This window comes from Bos taurus, chromosome X, assembly GCF_002263795.3.
Source record: "Bos taurus isolate L1 Dominette 01449 registration number 42190680 breed Hereford chromosome X, ARS-UCD2.0, whole genome shotgun sequence".
NCBI classification, from domain to species: Eukaryota; Metazoa; Chordata; class Mammalia; order Artiodactyla; family Bovidae; genus Bos; species Bos taurus.
Genome location: NC_037357.1, coordinates 92049426 through 92076084, shown reverse-complemented (window position 1 = coordinate 92076084; position 26659 = coordinate 92049426). Strand labels below are relative to the sequence as shown.

At 43.8% G+C, this 26659-nt stretch overlaps 1 protein-coding gene across 4 annotated transcripts in view; it reads right to left on the bottom strand.

Moving 5' to 3' along the window:
• Positions 1–14082: 14082 nt before the first annotated feature.
• The window catches only part of GNL3L (G protein nucleolar 3 like), a 28407-nt gene continuing 15830 nt past the window's right edge, over positions 14083–26659 (bottom strand). For 2 of the 4 annotated variants that reach the window (XM_005228211.5, XM_059883314.1), the window contains 8 exons: positions 25784–25928; positions 23278–23365; positions 22607–22781; positions 22383–22525; positions 21603–21739; positions 19344–19471; positions 15970–16189; positions 14083–14394 (listed from right to left, as the gene is read on the bottom strand). In XM_005228211.5, coding sequence (XP_005228268.1) covers positions 14312–14394; positions 15970–16189; positions 19344–19471; positions 21603–21739; positions 22383–22525; positions 22607–22781; positions 23278–23365; positions 25784–25928 — 1119 coding nt within the window. In that variant the 3' untranslated portion in view covers positions 14083–14311. Of the gene's footprint in view, positions 14395–15969; positions 16190–19343; positions 19472–21602; positions 21740–22382; positions 22526–22606; positions 22782–23277; positions 23366–25783; positions 25929–26659 lie in introns of those variants that run through there. The other 2 variants (NM_001034307.2, XM_059883315.1) reach the window with 2 other exon arrangements.

Below are 26659 nucleotides of genomic sequence, written 5' to 3'. Positions count from 1 at the left end.
GACATAAACAGATGGAGAGATATTCCATGTTCTTGGGTAGGAAGAATCAATATTGTGAAAATGACTATACTACCAAATGCAATCTACAGATTCATTGCAATCCCTATCGAATTACCAATGGCATTTTTCATAGAACTAGAACAAAAAATTTCACAGTTCATAAGGAAACACAAAAGACCCTGAATAGCCAAAGGAGTCTTGAGAAAGAAGAATGCAGCTGGAAGAATCAACCTTCATGACTTCAGATTATACTACAAAGCTACAGTCATCAAGACAGTATGGTACTGGCACAAAAGCAGAAATACAGACCCATGGAACAAGATAGAGAGCCCAGAAATAAACCCAGGCACCTATGGGTACCTTATTTTTGACAAAGGAGGCAAGAATATACAATGGGGCAAAAACAGCCTCTTCAATAAATGGTGCTGGGAAAATTGGATAGCTACATATAAAAGAATGTAATTAGAACACTTCCTAACACCATACACAAAGAGAAACTCAAAATGGATTAAAGTCCTAAATATAAGACCAGAAAATATAAAACTCTTAGAGGAAAACATAGGCAGAACACTCAATGACATAAGTCAAAGCAAGATACTCTGACTCACCTCCTAGAGTAATGGAAATAAAAACAAAAGTATATAAGTGAGACTTGATTAAACCTAAATCTTTTGCACAGCAAAGGAAACCATAAGCAAGGTAAAAAGACAAACCTCAAAATGGGAGAAAATAATAGCAAATGATTAATTTGCTACAAAGTAGAAAATAACAAAGGATTAAATTCCATTGTATACAAGCAGCTCATACAACTCAATACCAGAAAAACAAACAAGCCAATCAAAAAGTGGGAAAAAGACCTCAGCAGACATTTCTCCAAAGAAGACATATAGTTGGCTAACACATGAAAAGATGCTCAACATTGCTCATTATTAGAGAAATGCAAATCAAAACTACAATGAGTTATCACCTCACACTGGTCAGAACGACCCTCATCAAAAAGTCTGCAAACAATAAATGCTGGAGAGGGTGCGAAGAAAAGGAAACACTCTTGCACTGTTGGTGGGAATGGAAATTGATACAGCTACTATGGAAGACACTATGTAGATTCTTTTAAAAACTAGGAATAAAACCACCATATGGCCCAGCAATCCCACTCCTAGGCATATACCCTGAGGAGACCAAAATCGAAAGAGACATATGCATCCCATTGTTCATTGCAGCACTATTTACAATAGCTAGAACATGGAAGCAACCTAGATTTCCATCGACAGATGAATGGATAAAGAAATCATGGTATTACTCAATGGAATATTACTCAGCCATAAAAAGGAACACATTTGAGTCAGTTCTAATGAGGTAGATGAACCTAGAACCTATTATACAGAGCGAAGTGAGTCAGAAAGGGAAAGATAAATACCATATTCAGAATCTAGAAAAATGGTACTGAAGAATTTATTTACATGACAACAATGGAGAAAAAGATATAGAGAATAGACATATGGACATGGGGAGAGAGGAGGAGAAGGTGTGATGTATGGAAAGAGTAACATGGAAACTTAAACTACCATATATAAAATAGATAGCCAAGAGGAATTTGCTGTATGGCTCAGGAAACTCAAACAGGGGCTCTGTATCAATCTCGAGGAGTGGGATGGGGAGGGAGATGGGAGGGAGGTTCAAAAGGGAAGGGATATATGTATACCTGTGGTTGATTCATGTTGAGGTTTGACAGAAAACAGCAAAATTCTGTAAAGGAATTATCTTTCAATAAAAAATAAATCAGTTATTTTTTAAAAATAGAAAAAGATAGATGTACTCCAGTGTTCAGGCTTCCCTGGTGACTTAGTGGTAAAGAATCCACCTGCAATGCAGAAGCTGCAGAACACCTGGGTTTGATCCCTAGGTCAGGAAGATCCCCTAGTGCATGGCAACCCACTCCAGTATTCTTGCCTGGAGAATACCTGGGACAGCAGAACATGGTGGGCCACACTCTTTGGGTCTCAAAGTGTTAGACATGACTGAAGTGACCTAGCATGCACACATCCACCTCAATGTTCAATTCAGCACTATTTACAATAGCTAGGACATGGAAGCAACCTAGATGTCCATCAACAGATGAATGGATAAAGAAGCTATAGTGTATATATACAATGGACAGTTACTCAGCCATTAAAAGGAACCTTTTTGAGTCATTGCTAATAAAGTGAATGAACCTAAAGCCTATTATACAGAGTAAAATAAGTCAGAAAAAGAGAAATAAATATTGTATATTAACACATTATAATGCATTAATTAATACATTATTGCATATATGGGGCTTCCCCAGTGGCTCAGCTGGTAAAGAACCCACCAGCCAACTCAGAAGATTAAAGAGATGCAGGTTGAATCCCTGGGTTGGAAAGAGGCCCTGAAGAAGGAAATGGCAACCTACTCCAGTATTCTTACTGGAGAAATCCCATGGACAGTGGAGCCTGGCAGGCTACAGTCCATAGGATTGCAAAGATTTGGACACAAGTGAGCAACTGAACAACAATCAAAAGTGGGTAGAAGACCTAAACAGACATTTCTCCAAAGAAGACATGCAAATGGCTAATAAACACATGAAAATATGCTCAACATTTCTCATTATTCAGTTCAGTTCAGTTCAGTCACTCAGTCGTGTCCGACTCTTCGCGACCCCATGAATCGCACCACGCCAGGCCTCCCTGTCCATCACCAACTCCCGGAGTTCACTCAGACTCACGTCCATCGAGTCAGTGATGCCATCCAGCCATCTCATCCTCTGTCGTCCCCTTCTACTCCTTCCCCCAATCCCTCCCAGCATCAGAGTTTTTTCCAATGAGTCAACTCTTCGCATGAGGTGGCCAAAGTACTGGAGTTTCAGCTTTAGCATCATTCCTTCCAAAGAAATCCCAGGGCTGATCTCCTTCAGAATGGACTGGTTGCATCTCCTTGCAGTCCAAGGGACCCTCAAGAGTCTTCTCCAACACCACAGTTCAAAAGCATCAATTCTTCAGCGCTCAGCCTTCTTCACAGTCCAACTCTCACATCCATACATGACCACAGGAAAAACCATAGCCTTGACTAGACAGACCTTTGTTGGCCAAGTAATGTCTGCTTTTGAATATGCTATCTAGGTTGGACATAACTTTCCTTCCAAGGAGAAAGCGTCTTTTAATTTCATGGCTGCAGTCACCATCTGCAGTGATTTTGGAGCCCCAAAAAATAAAGTCTGACACTGTTTCCACTGTTTCCCCATCTATTTCCCATGAAGTGATGGGATCGGATGCCATGATCTTCATTTTCTGAATGTTGAGCTTTAAGCCAACTTTTTCACTCTCCACTTTCACTTTCATCAAGACGCTTTTTAGTTCCTCTTCACTTTCTGCCATAAGGGTGGTGTCATCTGCATATCTGAGGTTATTGATATTTCTCCTGGCAATCTTGATTCCAGCTTGTGTTTCTTCCAGTCCAGCATTTCTCATGATGTACTCTACATATAAGTTAAATAAGCAGGGTGATGATATACAGCCTTGATGTACTCCTTTTCCTATTTGGAACCAGTCTCTTGTTCCATGTCCAGTTCTAACTGTTGCTTCTTGACCTGCATACAGATTTCTCAAGATTTCTCATTATTAGAGAAATGCAAATCAAAACTACAATGAGATATCACCTCACACTGGTCAGAATGGCCCTCATCAAAAACTCTACAAACAATAAATGCTGGAGAGGGTGTGGAGAAAAGGGAATGAATGCTCTTGCACTATTGGTGGGAATATAAATTGATACAGCCACTATGGAAGACAGTATGGAGACTCCTTTAAAAACTAGGAATAAAACCACCATATATGACCCAGAAATCCCACTCCTAGGCATACACCCCAAGGAAACCAAAATTGAGAATGGCCAATGTACCCCAATGCTCATTGCAGCACTATTTGCAATAGCTATATCACGGAAGCACCCTAGATGTCCACTGACAGATGAATGGAAAAAGAAGTTGTGGTACATGGAATGGAATAAACAATGGAATACTGCTGCTGCTGCTGCTGCTAAGTCACTTCAGTCGTGTCTGACTCTGTGCGACCCCAAAGACGGCAGCCCACCAGGCTCCCCCATCCCTGGGATTCTCCAGGCAAGGACACGGGAGTGGGTTGCCATGTCCTTCTCCAATGCATGAAAGTGAAAAGTGAAAGTGAAGTTGCTCAGTCGTGTCTGACCCTCAGCGACCCCATGGACTGCAGCCTACCAGGCTCCTCCATCCATGGGATTTTCCAGGCAAGAGTACTGGAGTGGGGTGCCATCGCCTTCTCTGACAATGGAATAGTACTCAGCCATAAAAAGGAATGCATTTCATTCAGTTCTAATGAGGTGGATGAACCTAGAGCATATTATACAGAATGAAGTAATTCAGAAAGAGAAAAACAAGTACTGTATATTCATGTATACATATATGGAATCTAGAAAGATGGTAGTGATGAACCTATTTGCAGGGAACCAGTGGAAAGGCAGACATAGAGAAACAACTTTTGGACACAAGTTGGGGAAGGAGAGTGTGGGACAAATGGAGAGAGTGGTATGGAACCATATACACTATCATATAGATAGCAAAATAGATAGCCAGTGGGAATTTGCTATATGATTCAGGGAACTCAAACCAGGCCTCTCTGACAACCTAGAAGGGTGACATGGGGTGGGAGGTGGGCTGCTGCTGCTAAGTCACTTCAGTCATGTCCAACTCTGTGCGACCCCATAGACGGCAGCCCACCAGGCTTCCCTGTCCCTGGGATTCTCCAGGCAAGAACACTGGAGTGGGTTGCCATGTCCTTCTCCAATGCGTGAAAGTGAAGTCGTTCAGTCATGTCTGACTCTCAGCGACCCCATGGACTGCAGCCCACCAGGCTCCTCCGTCCATGGGATTTTCCAGGCAAGAGTACTGGAGTGGGGTGCCATTGCCTTCTCCGGGGAGGTGGGAGCAAGATTCAAAAGGGAGGGGATATATGTGTACCTTTGGCTGATTCATGTTGGTGTATGACAGAAACCAGCATACTATTGTGAAGCAATCCTTTAACTAAAAGTAAATTAATTTTAAAAATCAGTTGCCTTTGTATACACTAATAATATATTATTTGAAAGTTCAGTTCAGTTCAGTTGCTCAGTCATGTTCAAACCTTTGCAACCACATTGACTGCAGCACACCAGGCCTCCCTGTCCATCATCAACTCCCAGAGTTTACTCAAACTCATGTCTATTGAGTCGGTGATGCCATCCAACCATCTCATCCTCTGTTGTCCCCTTCTCCTTCTGCCTTAAATCTTTCCCAGCATCAAGGTCTTTTCCCGTGAGTCAGTTCTTCACATAAGGGGGCCAAAGTATTGGAGTTTCAGCTTCAGCATCAGTCCTTCCAATGAATATTCAGGACTGATTTCCTTTAGGATTGACTGGTTGGATCTCCTGGCTGTGCAAGGGACTCTCAAGGGTCTTCTTCAACACCACAGTTCAAAAGCATCAATTCTTTGGCACTCAGCTTTCTTTATAGTCCAACTCTCATATCCATACATGACTGCTGGAAAAACCATACCTTTGACTAGACAGACCTTTGTTGGCAAAGTAATGTCTCTGCTTTTTAATATGCTGTCTAGGTTGGTCATAACTTTTCTTCCAAGGAGTAAGTGTCTTTTAATTTCATCACTGCAGTCACCATCTGCAGTGATTTTTGGAGCCCCCAAAAATAAAGTCTGTCACTGTTTCCATTGTTTCCCCATCTATTTGCCATGAAGTGATGGGACCAGATGCCATGATCTTAGTTTTCTGAATGTTGAGTTTTAAGCCAACTTTTTCCACTTTCCTTTTTCACTCTCATCAAGAGGCTCTTTGGTTTTTCTTCACTTTCTGCCATAAGGGTGGTGTCATCTGCATATCTGAGGTTATTGATAGTTCTCCCAGCAATCTTGATTCCAGTTTGTGTTTCATCCAGCCCAGCATTTCTCATGATGTACTCTGCACATAAGTTAAATAAGCAAGATGACAATATACAGACTTGACGTACTCCTTTCCCAATTTGGAACCAATCTGTTGTTCCATGTCCAGTTCTAACTGTTGCTTCCTGACCCGCATTCAGATTTCTTAGGAGGCAGGTCATGTGGTCTGGAATTCCCATCTCTTTAAGAATTTTCCAGTTTGTTGTGATCCACACAGTCAAAGGCTTTGGCATAGTCAATAAAGCAGAAATAGATGTTTTTCTGGAAATTAATAAAACAATTCTATTTACAAGTTGCATCAAACAGAATTAAATTACCTGGGAATGAACCTAATCAAGAAGGTAAAAGAGTCATACTTGGAAAATGAATAAATTGATGAAAGAAATTGAAGGTGACAAACAGATGGAAAAATATACATGTTCATGGATTGGAAGAATTAATATTGTGAAAATGACCATATTACTCAAGATGATCTAAAGATCTGATGCAATCCTTATTGAAGTACCAATAGCATATTTCACTAAACTGGAACAAAGAATCCTAAATTTTCTATGGCATCACAGAAATACATACAAGCTTGAGTACTTAAAACAGTTTGAGAAAGAAGCGGGAAGTATCACACATCCTGATATCATACTATACTGAAAAGCTACACTAATCAAAACAGTATGTTACTGGCACAAAAACATCACTAATCATCAGGGAAATGCAAATCAAAACCACAATGAGATATCACCTTACATCTGTCAGAATGATTATTATCAAAAAAGACTACAAAACACAAATGTTGGTGAGGATGTGGAGAAAAGTGAACACTCCAGCATTGTTGGTGGGGATGCAAATTGGTGCAGCCAATATGGAAAACAGTATGGAAGTTCCCCCAAATTTAAAAATATAATTGTCATAAGATTCAGCAACTCCACTTCAGAGTATTTATCCAATGAAAATGAAGACACTAATTCGAAAAGATGTGTGCACTTCAATGTTTACTGCCACATTATTTGCAATACCCAAGATAGTAAAGCAACCTAAGGGTCCATCAACAGATGAATGAATAAAGAAGATATGATACTGTATCTCAATAATTTAAAAAAAATTTAATACATTGAATTGGATTCAATTGGATGGAAATGAAAATAAATCATATGAAAATTTGAGGGACAAAGCTAAAGCAGTGTTAACATGAATGGTTCCACATTTGTAATCAACCAATGTAATTCATCACATCAACAGACTGAAAAAGAAATAACATATAATTATATCAACTGATACAGAAAAGCATTTGACAAAATTTCAACATCCATTGATGATATATAAAAAATAATAATAATAATAATGCTCAGGCTTCCTTGGTGGCTCAGAGTTAAAGAATCCGCCTGTCAATGCAAGAACCACAGGTTCAATCCCTCATCTGGGAAGATGCCAGGAAGTAACTAAACCTGTATACCAAAACTATTGAGCCTGTGCTCTAGAGCCCAGGAATTTTAACTATTGAGCCCATGTGCCACAACTACTGAAGCCCACACATCCTAGAGCCTGTGCTCTGTAACAAGAGAAGCTTCTGCAATGAGAAGCCCTAGACCTCAACTAGAGAGTAGCCACCACTCACCACAACTAGAGAAAAGCCCACACCGCAATGAAGATCCAGCATGGGCCAAATTAAAAAAATAAATTTAAAAAAATACTCAGGATAATAATGATAGAAATTTTTTTGATTTGACCAACAGCATCTAAAAAAGAAACTACACCTAATATTACACAAAATGGTGAAAGACAATGTTTTCTCCTGAGATATGGAACACGGCAAGAATTCCACTTTCATCACTTCAATTAAATACTATACTAGAAATTCTCACCAGTACAATGGGAAAACAAAATAAAAATCATATGTATTGAAAATGTAGAAATTAAACTGTTAAAATTTGCAGAAGGCAAAGTAATCTACATAGAACATTCCAAGATATTCACATCTGAATTTAGAGTTTCAAAGAATAACAAGGAGAGAGAGATAAGAAAGCCTTTCTAAGTGAATAAGGCAAAGAAATAGATCAAAATAATAGAATGGGAAAGACTAGAGATCTCTTCAAGAAAACTAGAGATACCAAGGGAACATTTAGTGCAAAGATGGGCACAATAAAGGACAGAAATGGTAAGAACCTAACAGAAGCAGAAGATATTAAGAAGAGATAGTAAGAATACACAGAAGAACTATAGAAAAAAGGTCTTAATGACCTAGATAACCATGATGGTGTGATCACTCACCTAGAGCCAGACATCCTGGAATGCGAAGTCAAGTGGGCCTTAGGAAGCACCACTACAAACAAAACTACTGGAAGTTATAGGATTCCAGCTGAGCTATTTCAAATCCTAAAATATGATGCTGTTAAAGTGCTGCACTTAATATGCCAGCAAATTTGGAAAAATCAGCAGTAGCCACAGGACTGGCAATGGTCAATTTTCATTCCAAACCCAAATAAAGACAATGCCAAAGGTTGCTCCAATTACTGCACAGTCACACTCATTTCACATGCTAGCAAGGCAATGCTCAAAATCTTTGAAGCTGGGCTTCAATATTATGTGAACCAAGATCTTCCAGATGTACAAGCTGGATTTAGAAAAGGCAGGGAACCAGAAATCAAATTGCCAACATTTGTCAGATCCTGGAAAAAGCAAGGGAATTCCAAAAAACATCTACTTCTGCTTCATTGACTATGCTAAAGCCTTTGACTGTGTGGATCACAACAAACTGTGGAAAATTCTTAAAGAGATAGGGATACCAGACCCCCTTACATGCCTCCTGAAAAATGTGTGTGCAGGTCAAGAAGCAACAGTTAGAACTGGACATGGAACAACTGACTGGATCAAAATTGGGAAAGGAGTATGACCAAGTTGTATATTGTCACCTTGTTTATTTAACTTATATGCAGAGTACATCACATAAAAGGCTGGGTTGGATGAAGCACAAGCTTGAATCAAGATTGCTGGGAGAGGGGACTTCCCTGGTGGTCCAGTGGCTGAGACTCCAAGCTCCCAATGCAGGGGGCCTGGGTTTGATCCCTGGTCAAGGAACTAGATCTCACACGCCACAACTAAGAGTTCGCATGCCCCAACTAAGATCCGGTACAGCCAAAAAGTTGGTAAATAAATAAATAAATAAGCAGGCATTACTTTGCTGACAAAGGTCCATAAAGTCAAAGCTATGGTTCTTCAAGTAGTCATATATGGATGTGAGAGTTGGACCATAAGGAAGGCTGAGGGCCAATGAGTTGATGCTTTCAATCTGTGATGCTGGAGAAGACTCTTGAGAGTTCCTTTGACAGCAAGGAGATCAAACCAATCAATCCTAAAGGAAAGGAATTCTGAATATTCATTGGAAGAACTGATGCTGAAGCTGAAGCTCCAATAATTTGGCCACCTGATGCAGAGTTGACTCATTAGAAAACACCCTGATGCTGGGAAAGGTTGAAGGCAGAGGAGAAGGGGACGGCAGAGGACGAGATGGTTGGATGGCATCATCAACTCAGCGGACATGAGTTTGAGCAAACTCTAGGAGATGGTGAAGGACAGGGAGGTCTGGCGTGCTGCAGTCCATTGGGTCACAAAGAGTTGGACATGACTGAGCGACTGAAAAACAACACTGATGAGAAAGACATCTTTTTTTGGTGTTAGTTCTAGAAGGTCAGAGGTCTGCATAGAACCGTTTGGTTTCTTCAGCGTTAATGGTTGGGGCATAGACTTGGACTGCTGTGATTTTGAATAGTTTGCCTTGGTAACGAATCGAAGTAATTCTGTTGTTTTTGAGATTGCATCTAAGTACTGCAGTTCAGACTCTTGTTGACTATGAGGGTTACTCCATTTCTTCTAAAGAATTCTTGCCCACAGTAGTAGGTATATGGTCATCTGAATTAAATTCACCCATTCCAGTCCATTTTAGTTCACTGATTCCTAAAATGTCGATGTTCACTCTTGCCATCTCCCGTTTGACCACTTTGAATTTACCTTGAGTAATGGACCTAACATTCCAGGTTCCTATGCAATATTGTTCTTTATAGCATCAGACTTTACTTTCACCACCAGACACATCCACAACTGGGCATCATTTCTGATTGGCTCAGCCTCTTCCTTCCTTCTGGAGCTATTTCTCTGCTCTTCTCTCGTAGCATATTGGACACCTACCAACCTGGAGGGGATTCATCTTTCAGTGTCATATCTTTTTGCCTTTTCATCCTGTTCATAGGGTTCTCAAGGCAAGAATACTAAAGTGGTTTGCCATTCCCTTCTTCAATAGACAATGTCTTGTCAGAACTTTCCACCATGACCCATCTGTCTTGGGTGGCCCTACATAGCATTTGCTCATAATTTATTAAGTTAAACAAAGCTGTTATCCATATGGTCATTTTTGTTAGTTTTCTGTGATTGTGGTTTTCATTCTGTCTGATAGATTAGGATAAGAGGCTTGTGCAAGCTTCCTGATGGGAGAGACTGGCTGTGGAGAAAACTGGGTCTTGCTTTGGTGGGCAAGGCCATGTTCATTAAATCTTTAATCCAACTTTATGCTGATGGGTGGGACTGTGTTCCCTCCCTGTAGTTTGGCCTTGATGGCAAACCATGGTAGGGGTAATGGTAACCTCCTCCAAAGGGACTTATGCTAGCACTCTGTGCCTCCCAGGACTGCTGCTGTCAGTGCTCCTGACCAGCAGCAGGCCACTGTTGACCCATGCCTCTGCTGGAGACTCCCAAACACTCACAGACAAGTCTTACTCAGTCTCTTGTAGCATCACTGCTCCTTTCCCATGGGTCCTGGTGTGTGCAAAGGTTTGTTTGTGCCCTCCAAGAATCTCTGTTTCCCTAGGCCTGTGGAAGTTCTGTAATCAAATCCTGCTGACCTTCAAAGTTAGATTCCTTGGGAATTCTTAGTCCCTTTGCTGGGATCCCTAGGTTGGAAAGTCTGTTGTGGGGCCTAGAACTTTCACAACAGTGTAAGAACTTCTTTGGTATAATTGTTCTCCAGTTTTATTTGTAACTGATCAAACCTGGGATCAACCCAATGTCCCTTCAACTGGGGAATGGATAAGCTAATGATGGTACATTCATGCAATGGAGTATAACTCAGGTAAGGGACTATTAAACCCAACAATGTAGATGAATCTCGAATGTATTATGCTTAGTGAAAGAATCCTGTATCCAAAGGCTCCATATTGTATAATTTCATTTATATGACATTCTCCAAAAGATAAAACTATAAGGAGAAAGAACAAATCAGGGTTGCCATGAGTCAGAAGTAGGGAAGTTTTTACTATAAAGTAGCCAGTATGAATTTGACAGGGGAGGGCAAAGGGTAATGGAACAGTTCTGTACCTTAACTGTGTTGGTTACACAACTCTATGCATTTGTCAACGCTTATTGAACTGTACACCAGACATTAGTTATTCTATGTAAAATTTTTAACAAAAAGTTTAAAACATAAAGCATAAAAGAGCTTCCCAGGTGACTTAAAGGTAAAGATTCTGCCTACCAATGCAGGAGATGCAGAAGACATGGGTTTAATCCCTGGGTCGGGAATATCCCCTGGAGAAGGAAATGGCCACCCACTCCAGTATTCTTGCCTGGATAATCCCATGAAGAGAGGAGTCTGGCAAGCTACAGTCCATAGAGTAAAAAACAATTGAACACGACTGAGCACACAAACACTGTGGCAATGGCATAAAATAAGCCTGCATGCTGTATGATTCTTTTTACATGACATTCATATTAAGGTAAAACCATAGGAGCAGAAAAAAAAAGATCAGTGGATCTGAGGGTGGGGGTAGGGGTTGACTACAAAGGGCTCCGAGAGTTTGGAGGTGATGCAAACTATCACATATCTTGATAGTGATGGTAGTTCACTACTGTATATATTTGTGCAAACTCACAGAACTTACACTATAAAGGGTAAACTTTATCGTATATAAATTATACTATTAAGGCAAGAGGGAAAAGACTCGAGAAACATTTTTAAAAAGCTGTGGGGATCTCCCTGGTAGTACAGTGGCTAGAAATCTGCCTAGCAATTCAAGGAACATGCGTTTGATCCCTGGTTAAGATTCCACATGTCACAAGAGCAACTAAGCCTGTGTACCACAACCACTGAGACTGTGTTCTGCAACTACTGAAGCCCACATCAGGCTCTAGGCATGTGGGCTTCAGTAGTTGCAGAACACAGTCTCAGTGGTTGTGGTACACAGGCTTAGTTGCTCTTGTGACACGCAGAACCTTAACCAGGGATCATTGGCTGCACTGGGTCTTCATTGCTTTGCTCATGCTTTCTCTAGTTGTGGCCAGTGAGGTGTATTCTTCATTGCAGTGGTTCTCAGGCTCTAGGCATGTGGGCTTCAGTAGTTGCAGAGCACAGTCTCAGTGGTTGTGGTACACAGGCTTAGTTGCTCTTGTGACATGTGGAATCTTAACCAGGGATCAATTGTGATATGCTGTAGAAAATCTGGAATCCCAAATTCTTATCCTGACATGAGTACCTTAGTTCTTCTCTTTGACTTGGACCAAATTTTGTTTCCTTGCTGTTTCTTCCTTATCAAGATACCTAGTACTTTATCTCTCAGGAGCACTAGAAAAGATTTATGAAGTTAAATTATGAATTGTCATATGGTTATTAAATGGCCTTAGCTGTCCTAGTACCCAATTTTTCACTGAGGCACTATTATCTTTCAGGAGTTTGCTAAGGTAGTGTGAAGTTGGCCCCCATTAAAGGATATATGGAGCAGAATTTTAGCAAGACTCTATTTTTAAAGCCAAAAAAGAGAATGCATTTAAAATTTTGATTAACAGAGGCTGGCACACCATAGGTACTTAATCAATGTTAAGGAGGCAGTACAGTGCAGAGTAAAGGGCCTGGCATAGTTTTGATAACACCTAGGTTCCAATATACATGTATGTTGTCTTGCCTACTTCCTGACAACTTTGAGCCTACTATCTTTCATGTGGAGAGACTAACCTCTTACCGGAAGAATTGCATTGAATGTTAAGGGAGGTATCAGGGTATAGTGCTCAAGCAGTATGTAATTCTCTCCTCTGGCTGTCCCAGAATGCAGGAGTGGTCTGCACTTCCCTGCCAATCCTGCAGCCAAGAGCTCATCAGTCCATTACATGGTTCTAGTCTTAGGATTTGAATAGGTAAATTAGAGGGTGACAGCAAGAAGCAAGGCTAAGCTGTGAATGTGGTTCCAAAGATGAGGATGTGGAAGTTTGGGGCAGACTGCAGTCTAAGACCCATTCCCTTCAAATGTGTCCAGTCTCTGGTAGACTGCTGGGAACTGAGGTCCTAAGCATGACTCAAACAAGCTCTGGTAAAGTAAAATTTGTGTTTCTGTTGCCATCATTTACCCAAGTTCCTTAATGAGGAATGTTGACACTGCCTGGGCCTTTGTCTGATAGGGCAGACTCCTCCAGAAGAGGCAGCTGACAGTTTTAAGGGGTATAATGTTTAGAAAACACTGGGAAAGGAGTTGGTGGCTCTTGAGGATGCAGCCTATGAATAAATGACACCAAAACTCTTTTGAATCAAATGCTGGTACTGGGTGAGACATGGTGACACAAGGATGGGGCCCAGCCAGAGTACATCAATCAGTTCAAGGGATTCCAACTCAGTCTGCCCAGAAATGCCCCATAACAAGCACCTACCAACAGGTGCCTTATTTTCCCTGTGTGAACAAACAGTGCTTACCACACCTCAAACCAGCCAGGCTTGTGTGTTGTCTTCTTTCCTCTATCGTATCCCTAGATCCTTCCAGAGTATCAGAAGGCTCATTACTGTTCCCTTTACTCCCACTGCCACAGCAAGGATCTGTGGACTTGGGTGGGAGGAAGATGTGTGGCCTGCAGCCCATAGCAGGGATGTCTTACTGCTAAGCTCTGTTGTGGACTGGTAGAGAAATCATCACACACACACACACACACACACACACACACACACACACACACACACAAGGAATCCCCAGATATACAGCAGCCTAGCCTCTAGTTGCAGTCTCCAAGAGGGTTTTGTGAGGGGTAGGCCCTCCAACCAGTCCAGCCTATAAGGTGGGGGATAAATTGTTGGCATAAGGGATCTTCTGATTTTTTTTTTTTATTTCTCTTGTAAACAGAGTAGGGATTAAATAAAGGTATTAGGTTTGTCAGCTTGAGACACTTGGGACCTTTTTTTTTTTTTTTCCTGGAGAATGAAGGGAAGTAGGTGAGGGGTTCTTTTAATATGCAGGTGCTTCAGGGAGAAGCAAACCATTTCATCTGTTATTTCCATTGGAACTGGAGTTGGAGAGGGAGGTGAGATCAGTGGATCAGTCACCAGCACTGTCATCAGCATTGCCAGAGAGGTCAAGAGCGGACATCATGGAATCAGACAGCTTGCTGGCAAGTTTGTCTGCAGATGGAGAAAAACAGGAAGTCATTTGGTGGTTGGCTTGCCAACAGGAGGTTTGCAGGAACTAGGCCACATTTATCTTTGTCCACACCAAACTCCCAAACTGGCTCCCTAACCGTCCACCGTCAACACTAAACAAAACTAACTGGTGGGCTACTGGCAGACCACTACTGAATCTCACACAAAGACCCATTTGTCTACCTGTGAAATGATCACCCCAAAATAGCTTATATCTCAGAGTCACACTACTGAGCTTCAAGTATATTTATCTCTTCCTAGTATCAAAAGAGCTCTTTTCTTTTACTGTGTTGAACTTAGCACTCTGCCATCAGCAGTGCTTTGTAAGACCCCCAAAGCTCTTACAGCAAACTGGCAGGATGGCAGTAAGGGCTTTGAACCTGAATGCTCACCTCCAGCCTTCAGCCACACCCTATTATTCCTAGGATTTTCCTCAGACATAACCTCCTTCAGGAAGCCTTCTCTGATCACCTCTATCCCACCACAACCTTCAGGCTGGGTTAAGTTCCCTCATTTTGTTTTCTATGTCTTCATAGTGATCACTTTGTGTTCCCAATGTCTGTTTTCTTATTTCCTCCTCACTCCAATAAGACCAGCAGTTAAAGAGCAATTAATCTCTGTATTCCCAGGACTCAGTGTAGAATCAGGCCAAGAGCAAATGGTTATGAACATAGTCTAGTTCAAAGAACAGGGCTTATGGGATCAATCAATCCTAGGTTCACGTTTTGGCCCAAATACCTGGAGTATCTGGGACCCAGTTTCCTCACTTACCGAATGAGAATAAGACTTTTGCAATGAGTTAGTGAAAATTAGTATAGCATGAAGACCTAAGTGGACCGGCCACACAATGGACCACCATTAAAATAAAAGGACTTCTTTGGTGAATTGATGGGGAAATATCTGTAATATATGTTGAGTGGAAAAATGATGTGGCAAATTATATGTTCAGGAGACTAACATTTGTCTAAAAAAGAGAACAAGGAATATATAGATATTTGCCTGTATACCTACCCCAGGAATGAGATACAAGAAATTAACTGGTTGCCTCTGGGGGGAAGCCTGGAACTAGGGGACTGGAGGAGACTTTAATGTATATCCTTTTGTATGCTTTGGATTTTGAGTGTTTTATCTATAGATAAAGTAAACATATGTATGTAGCCTGAAAGCTTCTTAACACATAGAAAGAAATGATAAATAAATGGTGGCATTTGATACATAAGACTAGGCCAGTGGTTCTCCAAGTGTGGCCCCCAGAGAAGCAACATCAGCACTGACTAGGAACCAGTTAGAAACACAAATTCTCAGCCCCTGCCAACAGCCAATCTACTCAACTAGAAACTCTGGGGGTGTTAAACAGAATCCTGTGTTTTAATAAACCTCCAAGGCAATTCTAAAATAAGCTACTGAAGTTTGAGGACCATTCTGCTAGCAGGTGATCCTCCTAACCCATCCCTGCCCCCTAACCCTGGCAGAGGGTTGGACACATGGAGATGCTCATTTAGGAGCCCTTAATTAAGGCCTCAGGTGGAACACAGGAGGGTGGTCAGGTCCTCCCACCTGCACGCTTCTGGATCTTCTTCTTCTTCTTCAGGGCAGATGCCAGAGCCTGGCCCTGCTGCAGGGGGTCTGTCTCCATGATCCTCTGTAGCACTGGGCGGCGGTCCACTGGGCAAACATCCACCATGCTATTGTTCCTAGGGTGAAGGTCCACATTGCGCTTAGCCCATCCCATCTGATGACGGTTTGGATTGGTGCAATACCCAGTAAGATCTCCAATCTGGGGAAAGTGAGGACAACAGTGAGGTCTGAGCCCCCAAAATAACTCCAAAGACTTCTGCAAAGGAGGCAGGGACAGGCTTGCATTAAGAACAGGAGTCTGGAGTTACACAGAACTAAGCTTCAAGTCTGGCTCTACCACAGGTTGGCAGGTGCTTAGTTATTCTTTCAGCCACAATTTGCTCATCTGTCAAATAAGGGTGGGCAGTGGGTAGCTGCCTGGTTTTTACAAGAATAAAATGAAAAAGTAGAACTACTTGTCAATGACAACTGATATTACAATGATTCTTTGTTCAAATGACCTTTTAAGGTCTTACTCAATTTAACAAATATGTTGCAACGTGTATCTTGTGCCCAGTTCTGTATGGGGAAATACTGGAGAAATGATTTGCATGAACACCCATCTTTGGGAAGCAACCAGGCTAAAGTGGAAAAAACTCAACCATACCACAAGTTAGAATACAGTAAGTGCCCACCAAAGATATGCAGCCTAGGTGACAGAAGCTGAGGGCATGGTGGTGGTCAACACACTGCTGATGGAAGGGTCATTCCTGACTGAACACTGGAAAGCACAGAGCATACCTGGGCACCCGAAAGGGTATCTACTGGGCTGGAGTAGAAGGTACACAGGGTCAGTAAAACATAATATTGACAAAGCTCACTATGTGCCAGGTACCTTTCTAAGCACATACATGTATGTGTGTCATATACATACATATGAATATGTATACATGTACTCACACACACGTACGTATTAACTCATTTAATGCTGGCAACAATGTCTTTGACAAACAAGGTAATTACGGTCACACAGCTAGTAAGCAGTGGAATAAATCAGAACCCAAGCAATCAGAATTCTGTATGTATGACTACCTACTACACTACAGCGGGGGAAAAGCAATGCTATAAACCCTACAACTCTGGGGTTGCAGGGGGTGGGCACCATTCATAACACAGCATACCTAATGGTATCTCCCAGAGTTGGACAATGGAGTGGCCCTACTCATGGCCCTGAACCTGAGCCTGGAACTTGTAATACAGAGTAGGGAACTACTGCTGGTCTATGAGGAAAAATGCTATGTTCTGGGTGCCTGTGGGCTCAGTAAGAAATACTAGGAGATGGCCTTAAACTTACAACTTTAAACTGATTTTCCTATAAGCACTAGGGGGAGTTTTGAAACTATATGAAAACGGGAATGGGCATAATTCCTACCACTGCCCTAAGGCAGGTCTTATCTCTTACAGAGCACAGGCAAGAATTTCCTTCAAAGACTCCCTACCTCTACTTTGGCTCCTTTCTTTCCAACTTGATTCTTACTGCAGTCACTGGAGTGATAGTTCTATTATATAAACTTGGCCATGTCACTTCCCTGCTTAAGGAACCCTTCCAGATATTATGTAGCCATCAAAAATGAAGGGCAGTTAAGTAATCATATGGAACAATCTACACTATGAATTTGTAAGTGAAATAAAGAATGTGCAGAACAATACAAACAGCATATGACTATTTGGATTAAAATAGATCCATTATCTGCTTTTACGTGTGTGTGTGTGAAGATGCAATAGCTCTGAAAGGACACTCAAGTCTAATAGTGATTGCCTCCAAGGAGAGGGCAGGGTGGCTGGAATAGAGAAGCAGGAGAGATTTACTTTTATTGTATACCCTTTACCTTTTTTTGGCAGTAGGGCACCCTGCACGGCTTGTGGGATCTTAGTTCCCCAGGGATTGAATCCAGACCTTGGCAGTGAAAGCAGAGTCTTAACCACTGGACTGCCAGGGAATTTCCTACCTTTTCAGTTTTTTACCATGTACCTAGTCAAAATATCTTAAATAAACAAAATGGGAAAAAATTTAAACCCTTTGCCTTTCCTCCTCCCACGTAAAATAGCCAACTTTCAGTGTTTACCTATTACCCATGGTTTAAATGGAGAAGGCAATGGCACCCCACTCCAGTACTCTTGCCTGGAAAATCCCATGGATGGAGGAGCCTGGTAGGCTGCAGTCCATGGGGTCGCTAAGAGTCAGACCTGACTGAACGACTTCACTTTCACTTTTCACTTTCATGCATTGGAGAAGGAAATGGCAACCCACTCCAGTGTTCTTGCCTGGAGAATCCCAGGGACGGGGAAGCCTGGTGGGCTGCCATCTATGGGGTCACACAGAGTCGGACACGACTGAAGTGACTTAGCAGCATGGTTTAAAGTCAAACTCGAGGCCTTCAGGGATCTGACACCAATTCACCTTCCCTGCCTCTACCCTGACTCCAGCCACCTCAGACCACTAGTGATTTCTGCAAAATACCATGCTCTTACCCTTTCAGGTCTTGGCACATGCACAGGCTGAGCCCCTGCCCAAGGGCTGCTGCCCCTCCTGCCCAGAGAACTCCTCAAACTTCAAGATGTGGCAGAAGTATCAGAGCCCCGAGGGAAGACTTCCCTGGCTCACAAGTAGTATAGGTTAGGGCCCTTAGATCCATGCTTTCCCATCCTCTGCCCTGAATCCCTGTGTGTCTCTCATAACTGTAGATATCTATGGCTTAAACCACTAAACTGTGACCTCTCGAAGGGCAGAGACAGGGGGGACTGGCAGATGAAGAGGCTGAAAAAGCCTTCAGAGATCACAGCACAGCATATCAACTTGATCCAGTAGGTGCTGGGGACCCATGAAAGGGCAAGTGACCTTTGGGAGCTGCCATATGAGACATATGTCCAGGTCAAAGACAACTGAAAGATTAGGCTAGGGTTACAGAAATGGTAGGCCAGAAAGACACCGAGAGCATCTATTAAGATTTAGGAGAGAGAAGACACACTTGGTGACTGTGTATAGGATCCAAGATACCAGTTAGTGGGAAGGACAAGTCAGGGATGTCCAGGTTTGTAACTTGAACAGCTGGGTAGATAGATGGGGATCCTGTTCTCTAGGGCTAAAGCTGGGCTGGGAAAGCTGCCTGAGAGCATATCTCCTCCTTGGATCTACCATTGGTTTGCAAAGGATATACCCTGCCTACAGCCAGGGTGCCCACAGGGAGTGAATGAATGACCTGTACCTCCCCACTATTATAGGTGGACCTCGTGGGAGCCAGGTGGAAGGGACTGACCATTTCCCAGAGCCCTTGGGTAGAGGAGAGGGTTGCCATGAAGAAAGAGACAGGTACCTTATACACGGTGGTTTTATTTTCCATGGCATCTGCTATTTTCACCATCGGAGAATGGAGCCACTTGATCTCCATTTCGAGCGGGTCCATGTCACCCAACAGCTCATCCGATTCTCCAGTGGCCAAGCCTTTAACACAATCAATACCACTGTCAGGGCCCTGGCTCCTTTCTGCTACCAGCCCCCCAGTCAGGCCTCAGTGGAAAGAATATGTGGACACTGCCCAGGGGAGTAAAGAAGAAAGGCTCTTTTATTCCTGCTGGGAGGCCATATAACAAAGGATTAAAGGTGTGGGTTTTCCACTAGGATACTTGCCTGCCAGTCATGAAGCCTCAGTTTCCTCATCTGAAAAGCAGAATGCCACAAGCCCTGTAACACAGGGCTGCTGTGAATCACAGCAATGGGTGCCTGAAACGCACTGGCCTGAGACACTGCTCTATAAATGGTAGCTACTGGGATTCCCTCCCCAGGACCAAGCCTCTCTCCCTATTTCACTGGTGCCTTGTCTGGAGCTCGCCTCTACTGCAGACCACAAATGTGCACATTGCCCTGGGCCCATACTACCCTCGCACCTCTTCTAAACTTTGCCCCATCTCCTTCCCTGGGCCTCTAATTGCTAATCACTCTTCAAGATTCAACACTAGGGCAACTAGGAAACTCTAACTATTAACCACTCCTTCTTCTCAACTTCTGGGAACTCAATCATTTGCTAAAGTGCATTCTCACTGCCAGAGCCCCACTTGCCCTCACATACAGCCCTAAAAATGTGAGCTCTAATTCCTCCCAAATGCCCACTTGACAGAAAAGTAAAGTTCAGAAAGAGGGCTGACTTGCCCGAAGCCACATGGGGAATATATTCTGAAGCAGGCAAGCCTCTTGTCCTCATTTGTAATCCAAGCACACTATAAGGCCCAGAGAAGGAACGCTAGTGGCCCTCAAGAGAAACAGAGTAACTAGAAGCCAGGCCAGCCAAGACTTTCTCCACTACCCCAGAGTGTCCACAGACAGGCCCAGAGAGCACCAGGCACCTTTCTTGGGTGGGGTAGAAAAGGAAGGAGCTGCAGATGGTAGAATAGCTGAAGAGAATAAACTTCCCACAGGAGTTTCTGAAAGTCATACCTTTGTACTCCAAAAAATAACCATCTTAATAACAGCTAATATTTACCAAGCATGTGCTATATGCCAGGCACTAGGTTTTACATATTAAATAGTCTTCACAACTATCAGGTATGTGCTATCATCCCATTGTAGAGATGATGTCATTGGTCATAGAGAGGTTAAGAAACTTGTGTAGCACTACACAGCTAACAAAACTCAGATTTTAATCCAGGCAGTTCATTCTTCTAACCACTCAGATACACTGAGCTAGAAGAGTCTTCAACAAGAGGACAAGAGAGCTAGTTTGAATGCCACATCTGCCTGTCACTAACCATGTACCATTTAGCAAGTATCACCTTTCTGTGTTTCAGATGCCTCACCCACCAATGGGGACAAGGGTAAAAATGCAGGAATGGACATGCAATATCCATGTCAATGGCTGTGACAAAATCTGGGGCAATGAGAAGGGTTTTCTTTTTTGTTTCCTTTCTTAACTGGAAGATAATTGCTTTACAATGTTGTGATGGTTTCTGCCATACATTAACGTGAATCAGTCATAGGTATATACATATGCCCCTCCCTCTTGGACCTCCCTCCCACTTCCCATCCCATCCCACCCCTCTAGATTGTCACAGAGCATCAGATTCAGCTCCCTGTGTCATACAGCAAATTCCCACTGGCTATCTATTTTACATATGGTAATGTATATGTTTCAATGTTACTCTCTCTATTCGTCCCACCCTCTCCTTCCCTCCATTATGTCCACCAGTCTGTTCTCTATGTCTGTGGAGAGAAAGGGTTTTTGAGAGAAATATCTCAGTCCACTCCAGGCCTCAAGAGATGGGGAAAGGAAACTCACGCTTCCTAAACACCTTACCATGTTCCAGGTACTTTGTTGACTTTTTCGTATCTACTAAGAGCCCACAACCAGCCAACCCCCCACTCCACTCCACCACCACCCTTATCTTCCTGTGACCCAAATTATAATTCTTCACTTTGTGGGAAAAGACATTAAACTTAAAGATGTTTAAAATAGTTCTCCCCAAACCAGACTAGGGCCAGAGCATGGGAAGGTCAAATATGGGACCTGTTGTCAGGTGTATGTGGCTCCACTAGGACAGGACCAGTTGCTGGGCAGGCCAACCCACTTAACCCTACTTACATTCCATGGTGTCTTCATTGGCTTGCTCGGTATCCTCAATGTCAAAGACCTCAGTCATCTCCTTAACGATCTCAGCACTGAGATGGGTAGGCAGAGTGTGGGTAGAGGGTGGAAGTGTATAGAAGCTGATCTTCCCACTGCATTGGGAGGTGGGAAGAAACTGACGTTATTAAGACAACAAATGACAAATGAGAACTTTGCTGGTGGTCCAGTGGTTAAGAATTCACCTGCTAATTCAGTGGACACAGGTTTGATCCCTGGTCCAGGAAGATTCCACATGCCACAGGGCAACTAAGCCCATCGCCACACCTGCTGAGCCCCACACGCTGTAACTACTGAAGCCCATATACTCTAGAACCTGTGCTCCACAATAAAATACTGAAATGAGAAGCCCACACACTGCAACTAGAGAGTAGCCCCCACTCACCACAACTAGAGAAAGCCCACACATAGCAACAAAGACCCAGCATGGCCAAACATAAATAAATGAATAAATAAAAATTTTAATTGTATGTTAAAAAAAGCTAATGACCAGTCAAAGAAAGGATGAGTTTTCAAGTCAGAAACAGTGAGGGTCAACTAGAAAGCCCAGACAGTAACTTCTGAACAAGAGGTTGAATTGCTGGATAATCACTGGGCATGAGTTGCCAAGCAGGATATGACTTGATGCCTTGGCCTTCCCTACCCAGGAAGTCAGGCTGCCCCGCTGCTGCAGTGAAAACAGATGAGCCCCCTTGTGGAGCCTGACTCCCAGAAGGCCTCACCCTTACTCCTACTCACCTCACCCAGTCAGCCAGCACAGCTTTGGCTGCCTGCTCCTGACTATAAATGCCCCCCTTCTTCTTCTTCCCCAAGCGGTGGGCCACTGCAGTCAGAAAGTGCTCAGTGGTCTGAAACCCAGAGACACCATAATAGCTGGAGATCTGGTAAAGAGAGGAAGAAATCATGAGTAAGAAAGAAGGGCCCTTGGAGTAAGGCAGGGCATAAGTGAGAGCCCTGCATACCTCCTCCAGGTTGCAGCGTTGCAGGATGGTCTCCACCGGGGTCACAGGGTCCGCCAGCTTCTGCACGTGAATGCAATTGCGCAGGATAGTGCCCACCTCTGAGTTGGGTCCTGGGACGATGCCCGGAGCATCCAGCAGCCTGATGAACTTGTCCAGGTAGACCTCCTGCATGAACCTGGGTCAGGAGAGGGGAGATGAGAGAGGACGTAGGACAGTGATGAGCCCAGATGTGTCTGGCATCCTCTAAGCCAAGCACCCACTGGAGAGAAGGAGTGTGACAAATGGCACACAGATGAAGGTGGAGAGATGCAGGGTCTGATTCTAGTCTGATTCACTTCCACCACCAGGGACTGAGCTGCAGGACCACAAGCAAGCCTCTGACTCTGAGACTGTTGCTTCATCGAGGAAGCAGAGCTGCTTACTCAGAGCCCAATCTTGCATGATTGTCAGGAGGCTTCAAGGAGCTGTGGCGGGGCGGGGGGGGGGACACCCAGCTGGGTGCCTGGCCCAAACCCAGGGTGTGCCAGGTAAATGAGGGCTATTAATGAAACTCCCATGCCTATGGCAGAATCAGAAGCTGGTCCAACATAAGGGACAGGGGTTGAAGGCATGGGAGTTGGGAAATGGTAGGGTGAAGGACCTGTGAAGTAGGGGAGCAAGCAGGTACTTACTTGGTGACCCCAGGAACGGCTCCCACACTACACGCACGGCTGCGCTTCAGACTATTGATCAGGCTGCTCTTCCCAACATTGGGAAGGCCTACAAAGGAGCAGCAGATAGCTCATGGCAGGAAGGGTCCTCAGAACTATTTGGGAGAGCCTGTGTGTGGGAGGCCCAGGCAGGGGCAGTGTGACCAGGCCATTGGAAGCCAAAAACAGAGCCTGGGCGTCTGCCTTCCTGTCCAAGCCCCTCCATGGCCTTTCTATCCCTTTCCTCTACATGTGAGCACCCTGGCTAGATGTGTTCCTCTCACTAGATGTGACACTCACCTCCCACTTACAACCAGCTTGGGAAAGGTGCTGGATGCAAGGCCTCTGTGACACAATCCAATGGATGGTGGGCACTGGGAAGTGTCATAAAACAAAACCATCCATCCTGGTGTATAATTCACCTGGCAGCGGGTAGGGAATGGGAGGTGGGGCTCCTCTCTGAGATGTCAGTCTGAGGAGCTTTCTGTCTGTGGTGTGTTTTTCTGTTTGGGCATCTGTAAGCACCTCTCAGTCTATGGATGTCCTTGTCTATTTCTTACTCATTGGGTCTCTCATTCCCACCATTCTCTTTCTCTGTGTGCTAGAACTTACATGTGTACTATTTATTCCCTGATAGATGTGCCTGTGTATGTATCTCTTGTGTGTAGAAGTCTCTGTGTATCTTCTCTTGGCTGTTCTCATTCTAAATACCATTGCTTTTCCCATTTCTGTCTTTCTCTCTGCGTATCTAAGCAACTCTTTCTCTGCCAGTTTGTCTCACTTTCTCTCATTATGGCCATTGTCCTTTCTCTCAAATTCTCCCCACCCCATCAATTCTGCCTCTTTGTTAATTCCCTCTATGCCAACTCCTCTCAGCTCTTTCTGTACCTGGTCCTTCTCTCAGTGGGCTCGTCTCTCTACATGAAGCACCGTGTCTCTTTTTCTCTGTGTCTCCCTAGTCCTCTCTCTGCCTCTATTTCTCTATATATACATATGTATCTGTCTCATCATAGATATGTGTCTGTGTCTCTGACATGATTGTGTCTGAGGGTCAAATGCATCTGGGCACACGTGTCTCTCTATGGCTCTGTTTGCTTGGAGGGGAGTTGGCTAAGTGTGTGGGAAGGGCTTGGTCTGCATGTATTTTGGCTCTGGATCTGTATGTGTCTTCATATATGTGGATCTGTACATGTGTCTGTGGATCCACATGTGTGTATAGGTCTGGGTGTACATTCTTCAGTGTCTGTCTGCATCTTTGTTCCTGCTTCTTTCTATGTGCATCTCCCTCTGAATCTCTTTATCCCTGAGTTTGACTCACTCATTCTTTCCTTGGGTATACATTTCTCCCTCCCTACTCACATGAGAGGGTCTCTAGCCCTCTCATGTCTCTCTCTGCAGGTCTCTGCACCTATTTTTGTGATCATATCTCCCTCTGTCTGCATGCCTCTGTCATTCAACTCTGTCTTCCTTCTCCACTCCCCACCAATCCCACCATTTGGTTTTCCAGATATTTTTCTGTATCTATTCAGGTATTTTACCTTTTTCTGTTTCCAGCTCTTTCTCCAATGGTTTCTTCTCTTGGCTTCATTTCTTTTCCCTGCTGGTCTATCTCTGCCTCCCTCAACTTCCCAGTTCCTTTCCCAACAGCTTTGCTTCAATGCCCTGGGCTCCAGGTTTGAGCCTCAGCTCTGTCTCACACAGGAGTGAACACTACAAGTCCCTTTCCTTTCTCTGAGCCCTAGTGTTCTTATTTATGAAAGGGAGATGTTCACCCCTCTCTCCCACAGCTCTGGTGGGATGCATGCATATGTGCTCAGTCATGTCTAACTCTTTGCAACCCCATGGAATGCAGCCCACCAGGCTCCTCTGTCCATGGGGTCTCCCAGGAAAAAATGCTGGATGAGGCAACCATCCCCTTCCCCAGAGTGGTAGGATGACATGGGTCAACTCTAAGCCCAGCCCCACACATTTAGTCCATGGTTTTAATACTCCAACTACAGTGGTGATTCTGAGTATGCCTCCCCATGTCCACCAATCCAAATTACAAATCACAAGAGCCTTCCTGGGACTTCCTTGGTGGCACAGTGGGTAAGAATCTGCCAGCCAATGCAGGGGACAGGGGTTCAATCCCTGATCCAGGAAGATTCCACATGCCTCAGGGCAACTCAGCCCATGCGAGCTGCAACTACTGAAGCCTGCGCACCCTAGAGCCCATGCTCCACAATAAGAGAACCCACCATAATGAGAAACCCAAGCACTTCAACTAGTGAGTAGCCCCCACTTGCCACAATGAGAGAAAGCCCATGCAGCAACAAAAACCCAGTGCTGCCAAAATAAATAAATACCTTAAAAAAAAAAAGAAGGACCCTTCCTGAACAGCTCCTCCTCCCTAGCCAAAAGTAACATGAAGTTCCCAGAATCCTTTCCCCCAATGAAGCCCCTGCACAAGGAAGAAGCCTGGGCCCCATAACCTCCCCTGAGGCCTTACCCACAACGCCCACTCGGATATGGGTGCGCACTTCACCAAGGCGGCAATAGTTCCCCAGAACCCTCATGAGGTTTTCAGCTCCAAAGCAGGCTTTGCTCTTCAGCAGTGACTCGGAGGCTTGATCCACTGGCACACTGCAGCGATTCTGGAAAATGAGGGGTATTACAGAAAAAGGCATCAGATGAGAGATGTGGTTTGAGTGCAGATTTCCAAATTTTAGGACTGCCTCCCTGTTATCACTGAAATCCCCAGCATGAAGCAAAGGGCTTCTTACACAGGCCCTGAATGAACAAGTGCCATTTCTCTGCTTCTACAAGGCCTATTTTTTCCAGTCTTTCCATCTCCAGGCTTCTGTCTCAGTCTCTGCCTAGATACACATCGCTTGCCTCCCTCAGCAGGAGCAGGACAGCCTCCTCGCCTCTAAGTAGGCCAGGTTTGAGTTCCAACTCTGCTTCTCACAGGTATGTGGCCAGCAAATTCTGATTCCATTCTCTGGGCTTCAGTGAACCCTGTCTACACAATGAGAACATTTGCCTCCCTGTCCAGAGAAAGAAGAGATACTGTTCGGCCCACATAGAGCCTACCTTCCCTTGATTCCTCTCACAGGACAAGGCCATTTCAGCCTCCATCTCTTTATTCCTGATGCCACCTCCTCTGCCCAGAATGCCCTTTCATCTCTTCCTCTGTCCTTACTTACCTACCATAGTACTGCAAAATAGAAACTGACTTAAATATCCGTTAATAAGAAATAGGTTAAGAAGCTATATCCTTAAAGTGCAATACAGATCAAAGAAAAACCTATTATAAAAGGATGCTTATCACATTTTTGATATCTAAAAGGCAAAAAATTATAAAGGAACTACATGCTTCTCCCAG